Source organism: Lissotriton helveticus, chromosome 5_1, assembly GCF_964261635.1.
Source record: "Lissotriton helveticus chromosome 5_1, aLisHel1.1, whole genome shotgun sequence".
Classification (NCBI taxonomy): Eukaryota; Metazoa; Chordata; class Amphibia; order Caudata; family Salamandridae; genus Lissotriton; species Lissotriton helveticus.
The window spans coordinates 142625038-142639954 of NC_136065.1; the positions used below are offsets into that span (position 1 = coordinate 142625038).

The following is a 14917-nucleotide window of genomic DNA, read 5'->3' on the forward strand; positions in this document are numbered from 1 at the left end:
TGGAGGAAGACTTACTCTGTATCAGATAAAATAGCTTTGAAGCTGGTATTAGCCACCTATAAAAAGGCTATTGCCCTGTCTAAATCAAACTTCTATGCTAATTCCATTCTACAAGCCTCCAACAGTACAAAAGCTATGTTTCAAATTGTTAAGGAACTCTCATGCCCAATAGGCACAAGCAAGAAGGTAGCTGCCTCGCAAGAACTTGACGAACAAGTTACTTACCTTCGGTAACGATATATCTGTAAGAAACAGTAGTTAGTATTAGATTCCTTACCTTAGAATATCCCCAGGCGTCAGTCTGGATCCGGAAACTTTTGCGTAGCAGTACCCCTGCGCGTCGGTAGGCGTCGTCTGCAGGCGTCCCCTGCGGCTCCGCGTCCGTCGTCGGCGTCGTGCGCCGTGATGACGTCGCCGGAGTATATAGACGCCGCCTCCGCGCGCTGACGTCAGTTCTTTGTACATAGCTTTTCCGCGCCAGAACACGCAGAGCCATGCGAGAACCAACACTGGTGCCATTTGAAACTAGGGCCCTGAAAGGGATGTCCTTAACCCTAGGTATCAGTTCGCAGAACGGGGAGGATGGGTGGGGCGGTAAGGAATCTAATACTAACTACTGTTTCTTACAGATATATCGTTACCGAAGGTAAGTAACTTGTTCATCTGAAAGAAACAGGTTAGTATTAGATTCCTTACCTTAGAATAGATACCCCAGCAATACCAACCCCGGTGGTGGGTCTGCGAACCAATACAATCCTACACCAGAAAGTCCTGGAGGACCGAACGGCCAAAGAAGCCATCCCTCCGGACTTGACTGTCCAGGCAGTAGTGACTCGCAAAGGTGTGCAGCGAGGCCCACGTAGCCGCCTGGCAAATGTCCTGCAAAGGGACTCCCCGGCCCAGGGCAGTAGTAGCCGCCGTGGCCCGAGTGGAATGGGCCCTCAGCCCAACAGGAGGCTCCTTCCGAGCCAAAGAGTAGCACGCTTTGATGCACAGAACGACCCACCGAGAGATGGTCCGTTTATGTACCGCCCGTCCTTTCTTCGCACCCACGTAGCCAACAAACAGTTGGTCATCCACCCGGAACTGGCGTGTGCGATCCATATAAAATGAAAGCGCACGTTTTGGGTCCAGACGATGGAGCCGCTCTTCATCCTTTGAAGGATGCGGAGGCGGGAAGAAGGAGGGTAAGGTGATGGACTGCCCGATGTGAAAAGCAGAGACTACTTTGGGCAGGAAAGAAGGTCTAGTTCTCAGAACCACCTTGTCTGGATGAATTGACATGAAAGGAGGTTTGACAGAAAGAGCCTGGAGCTCACTCACCCTCCTGGCAGAGGTGATGGCAACCAGGAAGGCCGTCTTTAAAGTCAGGAGACGGAGAGGACAGGAATGAAGTGGCTCAAAGGGAGCGCACATCAAGAAAGTCAGAACCAGGTTCAAGTCCCACTGAGGCATCACAAACGGAACAGGTGGATACATGTGCGTGATGCCCTTCAAGAATCTTGTTACAATAGGGGACCTGAACAAAGAAGGTTGATCAGGCAGCCTTAGAAAGGCCGAAAGGGCAGAAAGGTAGCCCTTGATAGTGCCCAGAGCAGAGCCCTGCTGGGCAAGAGAGAGAAGAAAGAGGAGAACCTCGGAAAGAGGGGCAGAGAGAGGGTCCACAGCCTTTGCTGTGCACCATGCCACAAATCTGTTCCACCGGCAGGCGTATACCGACTTTGTGGAGGGACGCCTGGCTGCCAGAATCACATCACAAACCTCAGGAGGCAAGTCAAATGGCCTCAACTGTCGCCGCTCAATCTCCACGCATGGAGGTGGAGACTGGACAGGTTCGGGTGGAGGACCGTCCCCTGCTGCTGCGACAGAAGGTCCTCCTGAAGGGGCAGGCGGATCGAGGGACCGACTGACATGCTGAGTAGCTCGGGATACCAGTACCTTCGAGCCCAGTCCGGAGCCACAAGGATAACTTGGGCCCGGTCGCGCCTGATCTTCTTCAGCACTCTGGGCAGAAGTGGTATAGGCGGAAAGGCGTACAATAGACCGCAACTCCACTCGCGCCGAAAGGCTTCGCCGAGCGAGTGCCGTCTTGGAAACTCCAACGCGCAGAACTGATGACATTGCGCGTTCTCTTCTGTGGCGAATAGATCCAACCAAGGCTCTCCCCATTGCAGAAAGAGGCCTTTCGCCACGTCCGAGTTCAGACGCCATTCGTGATCCACCGAGCACCGACGGCTGAGTTCGTCCGCCCTGGCGTTCAGAGAACCTGCCAGGTGTTGAACCGTCAGAGTCACGCTCTGACGTTCCAGCCATTGCCAGAGACGCAGAGCCTCCTGGCAAAGGGTCCACGACCCCACTCCGCCCTGCTTGTTGCAGTACCACATGGCGGTGGTGTTGTCCGTGAACACCTGCACTACACTCCCGTTGACAAAGGGGAGGAATGCCTTCAGTGCTAGGCGAATCGCCCGCAGCTCCAACATGTTGATATGGAGCCGGGACTCCGCCGGAGACCAGATGCCTCTGATCTCCGCCTCTCCCAAGTGGCCTCCCCAGCTCTGGAGGGACACGTCCGTCACAACCACGTGCTCCGGTTGGGGAAGGGAGAGGGATCTGCCTCTGACCCAATCGCGGTCCGTAAGCAACCACTGCAACTGTCTCGCAGTGCCTTCCGAGATCAGGACATGGTCGGATAGGTTGCCTTGATGCTGGGCCCACTGAAACTTCAGGTCCCACTGCAGAGCCCGCATCCGCCACCGGGCGTGATGCCCCAGAAGGATGCAGGAAGCCATCAGCCCCAGCAGCCGCAGCGTCAACCTGACCGAAACCCGGGATAACGGCTGAAAGATTGGAATCAGAGCCTGAATATCCCGGACCCGCCGTTCCGGAGGATAAACCCGAAACTGCGCCGAGTCGAGAACCGCTCCGATGAAAAGGAGCTTTTGAGAGGGACACAGGTGTGATTTCGGCACATTGATGGAAAACCCCAGCTCGTGCAGGAGGTCTGCCGTCATCTGAAGGTGGTGGACGACTGTCTGGGGCGAGCGCGCCTTCAACAACCAGTCGTCGAGGTAGGGGAAGACTGAAACCCCTAACCGGCGCAGATGAGCTGCGACCACCGCCATCACTTTCGTGAACACCCGTGGGGCCCTGGTAAGGCCGAATGGGAGCACGATAAACTGAAAGTGCTCGTGGCCTACCGTGAACCGCAGGTAACGTCGGTGGGCCGGCAGGACGGGGATGTGAAAATACGCGTCCTGCAAATGTAAATGTAAATGTACAGGAATTTATATAGCGCAAATCACAGAGCGGTTTCTAAGCGCTTGCTTAGGGAACCCGTCCTGGTATTTTCCTGTGAGATAACCCCAGCAGGGTATCCGCAAGGTGAAAGCCAGGCATCCCGCCACGAGGGGCCGTTGTGGAGATTAAGCAAGCTATTGCCCAGAGTCGCAGAGTGTGAACCCGTGAATCGAGTAGGCACCGGAGCGAGAATTGTCGAGTCCATGGACATTTTTTTTTAGGACTCAAGACCCCGCCGAGCCGGGAATTGAACCCTGGTCCCGGGCTGACCTCTGCTTCCAGGTCTGCCTCCTCTAACCAGTGAGCCACACTTCTCCTGCAAGTCCAACGCCACCATCCAGTCTTGTGGGTCCAGAGCAGCCAAGACCTGAGCCAAAGTCAACATCTTGAACTTCTCCTTCCGGAGGAAGCCGTTGACGTTCCGAAGATCCAAGATAGGACGTAGGCCCCCCTTGTCCTTCTTGGGTACCAGAAAGTAGTGGGAATAGCAACCACACCCTACTTGTGGCCCAGGAACGCGCTCGATGGCCCCCTTGGCCAAGAGGGCCGTAACTTCCTCCTGCAGAAGTGTCAAGTGGTCCCCCGACACACGGTGGTTCTGCGGTGGCATGGCTGGAGGAGTGCTCTCGAAGGGGAGTGAGTAGCCCCTTCGGACGAGCTGCAGCACCCACCTGTCCGATGTGATGGTGCGCCAGCGGGAGTGGTGATGGCGAACCCTGCCACCCACTGGCGTCACATGGGCCTGAAAGCTCGGACTAGGAGGATTTGGAGGCTGATGCTGCGGGGGGAGGTGTGGTCTGACCTCGCCGTTGTCCCCGACCGCCTCCACTGCGGAAGCCACGGCCGCCACCTCGTTGAGAAGTGTTCTGCGGTGCGTGACTGGCAGCACGTGTGGGACCGCCCCTTCCGTGGCCACGAAAGGAGCGAAACGAACCCGTTTGCTGGCGCTGGGTCGAGAGACCCAAGGACTTGGCCGTGACCCTGGAGTCCTTGAAGCGCTCCAGCGCGTGGTCCGCTTTGTCGCCAAACAGGCGACTGCCATCGAACGGCATGTCCATCAAAGTATTTTGGACATCCGGCGAAAAGTTGGCGGATCTCAGCCAGGCGTGGCGACGAATCGCCACCATCGTGGACATCGCTCTGCCTAGCGAGTCGGTCGTATCGAGACCACACCTGATGGAATATCGCGCTGCGTCTCGGCCTTCAATCATAGCCTGACCGAGCTTTGCCCGTACCTCCTGCGGGCATTGTGGCAGACACTCCGCGACCGTATCCCACAGAGAGTGGGTGTAGCGGCCCAAGAGGCATGCGGTGTTGCAAGACCGCAGTCCCAGACTCCGGGACGAGAAGACCTTCTTCCCATACTGGTCGTACCTCTTAGATTCCCGGTCGGGCGGGGCCGACGGGAATGCGGTTTGGGAAGTCGAGGCCTGGATCACCAGACTCTCAGGGGTGGGGTGGGTGGACAGGAACTTGGGGTCATCCGGACACGGACGGTGGTGTCTGGCCACGTTCCTATCAACAGGCGAACCTGAAGCGGGCCTGGACCACGTGCCCAAAAGAACGTCTGTCAAGGCTTCGTTGAACGGCAGCAGAGGCTCCTGTGGGCATGACTGCGGTTTGAAGACCTCAGTGAGGATGTTAGGCCTCACGACCGCGACGGGGAGCTCAAGGTGTAAGGCCTTGGCAGCCCTCATCAACACCACTGAATAAGCAGCCCCAGCCTCCGAGGCCACAGTAGGAGGCGAGACAAAACCAGGGTTAGGAGAATCGTCCAGACCACTGGCATCACCCAAGTCACCTGTCCAGTCCACGTCGTACTGACACTCGCGTGACAGAGGGTCCTCAGACCCCTCCCAACCCTCTCCATAATCTGCATCCTCACCATATTCGGAGTCAATGATGCAGACCGGCTCCTCGGGGTCAATGGGCCCCATCGGCGTCCGGAGTAGGAGAGGGAATGGGGGTGGCGCCGCCCGGAGCCGGAGCCCCGACGCCGGCCGGAGCCGGCGTCGGAGTCCCGGCGCCGCGCGGAGGCGGCACCATGGGTTGCCCCGATTGAATCGGCGCCGGAGAGGCCAGTGGACCAGCCGGCGTCGACCCTGAAGGGCCCAGCGGCGCCGGGGCCGGAGCCGGCGGCGTCGGGGCCGGAGCACCCGACGGCGTCGGGGCAGGAGCACCCGAACCGCTCGGGCCCCCGGACGGGACCACCGGGCCCGCAGGCGCCGTAGGCCCCGTCGGAGGAGACAGCGCCCTCATGGCCATGAGGAACTCCTCTATCTCCTCTCGCGACGCGCCTTGCCCAGGGACCGTCGGGTATGGAGCAGGCAGCGTCGGCGACCCACGCGGAGCCGCGGGGGTGGGGCCACCCGAACCCCCGGCCGCATCGCGCGGGAGTCGGGGGTACGGTGACGACGCCCCGACTTCTTGTGCCTCTTACCTGAGGAACCAGAGGAATGGTGACGACTTCCGGAGCGCTCGTGGTGGCTCCGCGACCGCTCCCTCGACCTCCGGCCGGACCGGGACCGCTCCTGACGCGGGGCCGACACCCGGAGCTCGAGTAGCTTGCGGGACCGCTCCCGTCTAGCCTTACTCGTCAAGGCCCGGCAGTCGACGCAGGACTCCACGTCGTGGTCCGCGCCCAGGCACCGGAGGCAGAGTCGGTGGTGGTCCGTGACCGACATCGTGCGGTCACACCCGTCACAATTCTTAAACCCGGGCATCCTATCGGCACCTTAGAGTTAGAAAGTTAATCAAAAAACGTAGGTCAAAAGACCGGAGTACTGCTCTTCGGATCTGCGCTAACTGGCGCGGAAAAAAGAAGAACTGACGTCAGCGCGCGGAGGCGGTGTCTATATACTCCGGTGACGTCATCACGGCGCACGACGCCGACGGACGCGGAGCCGCAGGGGACGCCTGCAGACGACGCCTACCGACGCGCAGGGGTACTGCTACGCAAAAGTTTCCGGATCCAGACTGACGCCTGGGGATATTCTAAGGTAAGGAATCTAATACTAACCTGTTTCTTTCAGATCTTAATAACAGTAGTGACTTGGATAATTCCGCTCGGGGACCAGATGAAGTGGTCCGGGCAAATACCTCCCTGGACATATTTCCCGCCTTTACTGCCGACTCCTTTGAAATCTTGGCTAACAGTGTGTCCGCTGGCTCCCCACTTGATCCTCTTCCGCATAAAATCTGGAAAACTGTAGGCCATGGAACGTTCCCCTGGCTACAACAGATTTGCAGTCAATCTCTGGAAGTGGGAGTTGTTCCAAAGGCATGGAAGTTAGCAGTAGTAACACCTCTGCTAAAAAAAACAACATTAGACCCCAACACACCAGCAAATTTTAGACCTATTTTTCTCCTGCCCTATCCAATTAAAATCCTGGAGAAAGTAGTCAGCAAAAGCCTCTCTTATTATCTGGAGGATAACCATCTGCTGGATAGGGACCAATTTGGATTCCGTCCAGGTCATGGCACAGAGACCGCCTTGGCAACCGTACTGGACAATCTGCGGATGCGAGCCGAAAGTGGGAGTGACACCATTTTGGTGTTACTCGATATGTCGGCCGCATTCGATACGGTGAGCCATGTAATACTATTGGAAAGGCTGGAGAGTATAGGGGTGTCAGGTCAGGCTTTAAAATGGCTGAGATCTTATCTATCAGGAAGACAGCAGATGTTGAATTTGGCACATTTCACCTCTAGTAAGTCTTCAGTGCAATATGGGGTACCGCAGGGCTCTGCGGTCAGCCCTGTCCTGTTTAACATCTACCTTCAGCCTCTGTTCCCTATAATTAAATCCTTCGGCATTGACTTGGTCAACTATGCCGACGACACTCAACTGGTGTTCTCCCTTGAGGGGAGACAAGCAGTGTCGATGGACCTCTTCCAGGAGTGTATGCGGCAGATGGCTGGATGCTCAGGAGTAACTCCCTACAATTTAATGGTGGGAAGACAGAGGTGGTTTATTGCCCCACGACCAGATTGTCCCAACAGCTACCTCTGAAGTTCAGGCTTACACCTGAAGAGGAACGCTAAAACGGTGCGAAACCTGGGAGTTTGGGTGGACAGCAACCTTCAAATGGAATCACAGGCTAATAAGACTGTGGGGGTATGTCTTTCCTTGATGCGTATGCTACGCCAGATCCTTCCACTACTCCCTAAAGATAAGCGCGCCTTGGTAGTGAGGAACATAGTGCTGAGTAGGCTGGACTACTGCAACTCCCTGTATTTGGGAGCACCGCAATAGGGGTTGCAGAGAGTCCAGTTCATGGCGGCAAAGATGGTGCTGAATAGACAACGTAGGTCCTCAACTGTGTTGGCCTTGAGAGAACGTCACTGGTTGCCTATCAGGGAAAGGGTGCATTTCAAATCACTTTGCATTGTATTTAGAGCTGCGCACAACTTGGGTCCTATCCCGCTACGAGAGAAATGTACGTGGTATAATCCAAAAAGGCAGCTACGATCCTCTAGTACAGGCATGTTGGCGACTACTAGATTTAGGCGCTCCAGGATGGGGGGGTTAGGGGGGGGGAGGGCCTTTAGTGTGGTGGCCGCCCAACTATGGAATGGGCTGCCACAGAACATTAGATAGGCCAACTTGTTCACGGAATTCAGAAAGAGCCTGAAAACTTGGCTCTTCCCTAGGACTGACCTTTAATACTGCCCCTACGGTTGCTACGGTTGCGTGTAGGCTGATTGTTCTAAGTCTGAGCGCCAGGATACCCGTAGGGTGACAGTTGCGCTATATAAAAGCTCAATTCAATTCAATTCAATTCATGGAGAGAGGGGGGATGTGAACAATGGGGAGACCTGTACCCCGACGAGTCCTTCATTTCATAAAAAACTGCCTGTGCAGTCTTTGGACTAGGTTAGAGGCAGTTCTTACAACACGCGGGTCTAACGGATATGGCTAAGCAAACTTGGCCCTGTTACCTGGCAGCCCCACAACTTACTATCACACTAGGGATACTGGGGACTCAATGCTCCGGTAGACATCTGATTATGGTTCTTTACAAAGCTATGAAATTGGACACAGCAGGAGAATAACTAACGGCCCATGCGGACTGGGATATTGACCTTGAAGCCCCCACAGGAGATGCTGGCTGGCTGCAGGTTTGTGAACTAACACGGACAGTGTCCAGCAATGCCCGCCTTCGACTGATACATTACAATTTTCTGCAAAAGACATACTTAACCCCCAAAGATCTCCATCGCATGGCAAAGACTCAACCAGATACATGTCGTCGATGTAATACCAGGGGGGCAGACTTTCTACACATGGCTTGGACCTGTGGCGCAGTATATAGCTTCTTGCAACAAGTAGTGGACGAGATGGTATGCGCCACATTGTCTGCTCATAGTTTTCACACCTCAATGTTGCTTACTAGGCGATTTTAAATGCCCAGAGGGCCGTGCAATAACGTATACGTTTGGTCAGCTGGCCATGGTATTAGCGCGGCGCAGAATTGCAATTACATGGATGTCTCAGCAACCACCGACAAGAACACACGGGCATAAGGACGTGGCCAATTGGGACCTAGTGGAGGAGACACATAAAGAACTTAGCAGGAGGGATGACAAACTCGAAGATGCTCTAAGCAACTGGCGAACCCAGGTGCTTAGCAATAAACTTTTAAACCCTGACCTGAGGCTGACAAAAGACTCTGACGCAAGTACTGATTCAGTACACAACAATGCTGAGAGAGTGGGGATTAATGTGTCATCATAGCTGTAATAAGGTGAACATCTAGGGATGGGGGGGTTCTGTATCAAATTCTCTGATGTCTGAGGAGCAGATACGTACGTATGTGCTCACTGAATGCTTTAGGATGGAACTTCTCGTATAGATCATATTATCATAATATGAATACTCATATGATGAATGCTTTGTTTCATGTTGATAAAATTTAAAATAAAGTTGAAAAAAATGATGTTCAACATGTGTATTACAAATCTATCTGTTCATAAAATGTGTATGGCATATTGAAACAATAGGTCCTTGCTTTGCTTCAAAGGCCGTGTTAACTTTTCATTTAACCAAGTAAATATTGTTCTCTCTTTTCATTTCTATATGAGGACACCTCTAGTAAAGGGGAACAACATAATCTTAATGTTGGAAGAAATTTGCTTTCGCAGTTGCTTTGGGCAAAGACTTTGAGACAAGCATGGCAGATGTTTGTCACACATAGCTGATACTTTGCCAGTTTTAGAGCTCATATTATACCAAGTCCTAGTGGCGGTTAATCTGTCCTGTTGAAGATTACATGTTGACCAAGATTAAAGATTACCTGTTGGCCAAGAAGACAGTGGCTGAAGATATCAGGTTCATTTAAGTTGTGTGCAAGGTAACAGCAATGGCATTCTTCAGATCAACAGAGCAGACTTGTGAATTGGTTGCTATAAAATCTGATCTTACTGACACTAGAGTCACTGTTATCATTCACCTTTAACAGTATAAGCAGTGAAGCATACCTCACTTTCGAAAAAGGTGACAACACTTAAGAAACAAAGGCTCATTCCATCTAATCTTTGCAAGCCCAACCCTATGTTCTTTACAATACGAACAAGAAAGCCAAAGTTCAGATACATAAATATCTTCAGTAGGAACACTATAAAGGTTGAAACTTAGGTGAACGCTGGAAAACATGGTTCTATTTAATCTTTAATCTTTGTAAAAGTGAGTGACAGAACTCTCAACAGTGTGGGTCGATAGGGAGCTCTACCCATGGGTGAGAGATATAAAACATCAACAATTCATCAATATGATGGAGAACAATAGCAGTATTTGCACTTGCAGTTACTCACATGTATTAGAACGATAAGGATTGGTATCTGGGATGACGCGAGGAAGAGAAAGTGCTTCAATTATTTTATTGTAGTCCAATATTCTTTCATATACCTTCCTGTCTCCAGCTGACAAAATAAAGGAAAATACATTAGCTTTAATAGATTAGAGGACTGGGATAATGCAGACATTTAACAAGGATACTGACAGTGCAATCAGTTCAGGTTCACTTTGGAAAGGGGAAATTGAGCACAACACATAATCTGCAGGAGATCCATTGGGATAAAAATGTGTTCAGATGAGTGCTTAGGCTGCAACAAATCGTCTACAATTCCAATAAAAGTGGGGTCCTGAGGTATGCTATACATATTCTGAGGTATGCTTTTTTTTCTTTCTCTAGAAGGTTTGTTTTCTTTGGATGGAAGTTATGCTCCCTTTGTATATTTATATTTTGATTGGTTGTTTCACATTTAGTTTATTCACAGTTTAACCCCTTAAACTATACATATAAAACAATAAAACGTATTGCCTTTATAACAATTAAATAATTAATTTGTCAAAGTATAAAATACATTTAAGTTCTTGTATCATAAAAATTTAATAAACTATACAGACAAGTTCCCCAGCTAATCTGCATCAACTCTGAAATATTTCTCATAATCCATACAGCGTATGAAAAAGTTGCTAAACAATTAACAATCACTTCACTGGTGTCAGATCTAAGAATTCTCAATGCTATCAGATAATGTTTCACTACAAGTCACCTGCAACCTGGGAATATCGATTTTTATGGGGAGACTCCGACTTTGCAGGAAAAAAGTAAGTTAGTTACAGATTCCTTCTCCCCTTCGCAGGCTGGAAATACATCAGTAATCGCACATGAACAGCACCATTAGGAATTCTATATCTGAATTTAATATACAAAACCTTGTAGCGCTGGGGGTAATGTAGTCCAAAAGGGTACAAGATAATATCCCAGTTTAAAAGCCAAAAAGGCACCCAGGTTTCTCCTGGACATGGTCTTGCTGAGTCCCATCGTAGTCAGTAGTTTGTGAGCTGCTAGAAGCGCCGGGACGCCCCTTTGCTGGGGCAGCTGAGCGCTGTATAAATTGTTTTAACATAACATAAAATAAGTGAGCCATGTGGCACTTTGGTATATTCATTTTCATTTCCCCCTGGTTGTCCCATAGCTCACTCAACCCCAAGGAAAATAGCTTTAAGGCTATCATTTTTAAGCCAAGAGATTTTATGAAAGCTGTCCGCGGCTATAACCTCTTCTAAGGCTATCCGGTACACTAGGAGCAATTCAGTACTCCAGAGTCTCCTCCAGTATACCAGCACCCTCAGGACAGAATTTGGGCAATTGTTTTACACCCATATTCAAATGCAGGGGTACTGATAGGGTGCTCTGTGACATGTTCGCTAAAGCCCTCATAAAATCATTTTCCATTGATGTTAACTAATTCGTTTTCTTTTTTCCCACAAATCCGAACCATAGATAGCCCCTCCCACTGCGTGGATATTATACATTTGTAGGGCCAGCGATAGAGACCTAAAGCTAGTAGATTTGAAAAATCTAAGCACCTTTAAGGTGCTCTCTTGTAATTGGAGTGCACTTTTATTGATTTGTTCAGACTGATCCAAATTAGGGGTAATTGTGACCCACAAGTAATCAAAATCTGTTACTCTTTCAAGTTTAAAGGTTCCTGACATAATCCCCTATCGAAAGGTTTTAGGCAGGTTAAGTGCCACACACATTTTGTTTTAGGAGAGTGGACCATGTGCATTGGAAAACTTCACTATCTTATCCAAGAGCAACTGCACGCCCCTAGGAGTTTTGGAAATGAAGACTGTATCATCTAGAAATAACATGATTTTCCTATGAGCACCTACTATCGTGGAGTCATTCCTATAAGTATTAGGGCAACTTTTAACATAATTTATATAAAGGGAGAATAATGTGGATGCCATGACACATCCCTGGTGCACTCCCTTTTCTATTTGGATTAGATCAGTCAGGTCGCCATGGTCTTCCCACCATACTTGGGCACAGTTCATAGTATGCAGTCAAATGATAATTCCTTCAATATTACTTAGAACCCCCATTTGGCCTAGAACAGCTCATCATTTTGATCATGGTATCAGATTTATGTTTTTGTTTCTTTGGCTAAGTGATATTGGCACCATCTCATCGATGAAAAGGGCAGTGTGGGCAGATTGGGCTGCCGAATCCCAAACCCAAATATTTACCCCATTTGAATTTGCCAAGCTCAGAAAGGGTCATACTTTATCAAGGGTCGATCTGGAAAGCCTTGACCAATCAGAAAGAAACAAGTAAATGTTACTTTTAAACAGCTGGCTCATTCGCCCAAAAAAGAATGTGATCATTTTGTTCAAGTACTTGATAAAGCTTTCGAAAATGTTTTTTTATTTTTATTGACAACATTATTTTCAAGCCTGTGACCCAGTTATGACTGATTAAACTCCAACCCTGCCTGTCTAGGAGACTCTACCGTGTCACACCATAGGCACATTGGGTCTATGCTCCTTTTCTTTATAAGCCTTAGCACTTGGCACAATGAGCAGACCATTGAAGTGGTGAGCGGTTTACCATTCGCAGATCCATAACTGGTAATCCGAATTGTTAAAATCGTCCGAAACGAAGATTACAGTATTTAAATAAATAAATAAAATAATCTCCGCAACAGAGTGGGGGTGATGTAGTGATGGCTGAATGAGACAAGACCTTACTGGGCCTAACGGTGAAAGATGATGAAAGAACTGTGAGGTAATTATGTGGTTGTGGACAGGACCGAGCTAGAAACCTGCTGAATCCTCAGGTCACAATCTGTTACTAACTAACTAAAGTGATCTATTCCCTATTTTCAAACCACAGCAACAACAACATGAATACACCCTCATGAGATAATCATACATTCTCCTACAAAGTAATATTTGCCAGACATTGATCCGCTACCTTACCAAGGAATTGTCATTAGGTTGAGATGGATCGCAGATTTTGGTACCCAACAACAACACATTTAGAGGTAAATCGCTACTGTAGTACTTGTGAAGTTATTCTTGCATTATTTATATGCCTGAGTTTGTTTTTATTTTGTTAATTTAAGTTAAGTTTTTTTTGCAGAGTTTTATATAGCGCAAACTAGACCCAAACCGAATCAGGTATCAGGGCGCTCTACATAGCACCAGTTGCGTTACATCGTTACATGAGGACACACATACATTTTTAGGCACGGGAAGATTAAGTGATTTGTCCAGAATCACAGGAGGTTTTGGCGTTGTTACCGAGACTCGAACCCAGATCCCCAGGTCAATCGCCCTAGCCGTTAGGCCAACTCCTCTATAAGTGTTTAGCCATGCAACGGTTGATGTTGTTGCACCAAGGATATTGTGCTGCCTAACTGAATACTTATAAGGTCCCACAAGCGAGACCTAATGGCTATGCCAATGCTTGTACAAATACGACATTGTTTACATTAAATATAATTTCACACTCAAAATACGCAGTTGTGTGTTTTGTTTTTCGATTTTGTGTGTGTTTTTCAGTACATCATCTATTCTCAAACTTCCTCGCTCCTAAGTGCTGAAAAAGTTGGCAGTTTCCACTTGCAGGGCGGAAAAGTAAAGTGATATCAGAGGGGCTGATGTACCATAAAACCTTTGTTATCTTTTAAGCAGAGATAAGTGTCCATGTGCCTGCCAAGCAGAGCTTCAGCAGCCTTACTGATGGAATAACCCTAAAATATTACACACAGAGCTAATGGTAATTCTCAGTTAATATGAGAAGTGGGCCCAAGACAAACACTGCCCCAGCCTTTCGTTTGACGGCGAATCACCCCGGACCCAAATCCAATTTTCACCCCCTGCCTAATCCTGAAATATAAACACGCCCCTTAGGACCTCTGTAAATACCATCAGTGAGAGGGGTAGAGCAGTCATCTGCAGTGGCAATAGAATTCAAATGCATTCACGAGCAGTACAGATTTACATCCTGCGAGAGAAGTGCAGATAGCGAGACAGACCGGTGTGCACTTGTGTATAGAAAGAAGCTTACACCAAGCGCACTCTCCAAACTCGACAGGTTATGTGCACAATGCCACATAAATGTAATATCGGTGCTAGGACAGGGACGCACAGGGTACTTCAAACCTTTTGTATTCTACCTAAACAAAAGGGGTCACATTTATTGGCCAACATAGACATTCTGCGTTTTACAGAGACACGCCTGGCTTCGATTGTGCCCCTAATGTGGTACCCACTTCTGCAATGAGGGTCTGTAAGACCTCCAAAGACCAAGCTTTCCCTCACAATCTACAGCGCCAGAGCTTCTTGGGTGAAAAAATACGCCCAGCGGGCTCCTGGTCAAGAAGGCCAGAAAAGGAGGGGGCGGGGTGGGGGAGATTAAGGGGTTGAAAGCAAAAGGCACATAAACATGCTATTGTGACAGACAAGAAGAATGCAGTGACTCAAACTCTTCCTAAACTGTGGACTTTGAAACTGCCAGGCAGAGTCTCAGCTGCCGCACTTGGCTAAACTGTGTGAGTTTGGGCCCGCTCCTAAAAGACCATGGCTCCGTTCCCTCGTGCATGAAAAGTGGGAACATAAAACAAGTTTGACACAGAGAGGAGGAGGCAACAGGTGGAGGGGAGAGAGGAGGGGGGCCTGCGCCTGTTTCCCTTGCGGGAGCGAGCGTTGAAACCATCTGTTTGAAAGTTCATTACAAACAGATGGTTTCAAAGCTCGCTCCGGCAAGGGAAACACCAAACGTGCATGTGTTGCCATTGACAGCAATGCAAAGCATGCACG

General features: G+C 49.6%; 1 protein-coding gene across 1 annotated transcript in view; it reads right to left on the reverse strand.

Moving 5' to 3' along the window:
- INPP5E (inositol polyphosphate-5-phosphatase E) overlaps positions 1-14917 on the reverse strand; it is a 262442-nt gene that overhangs the window by 80897 nt on the left and 166628 nt on the right. The window contains exon 7 of the mRNA XM_078641914.1: positions 10111-10218. Within this exon, the coding sequence (XP_078498040.1) occupies positions 10111-10218 (108 nt within the window). The remainder of the gene's footprint in view (positions 1-10110; positions 10219-14917) is intronic.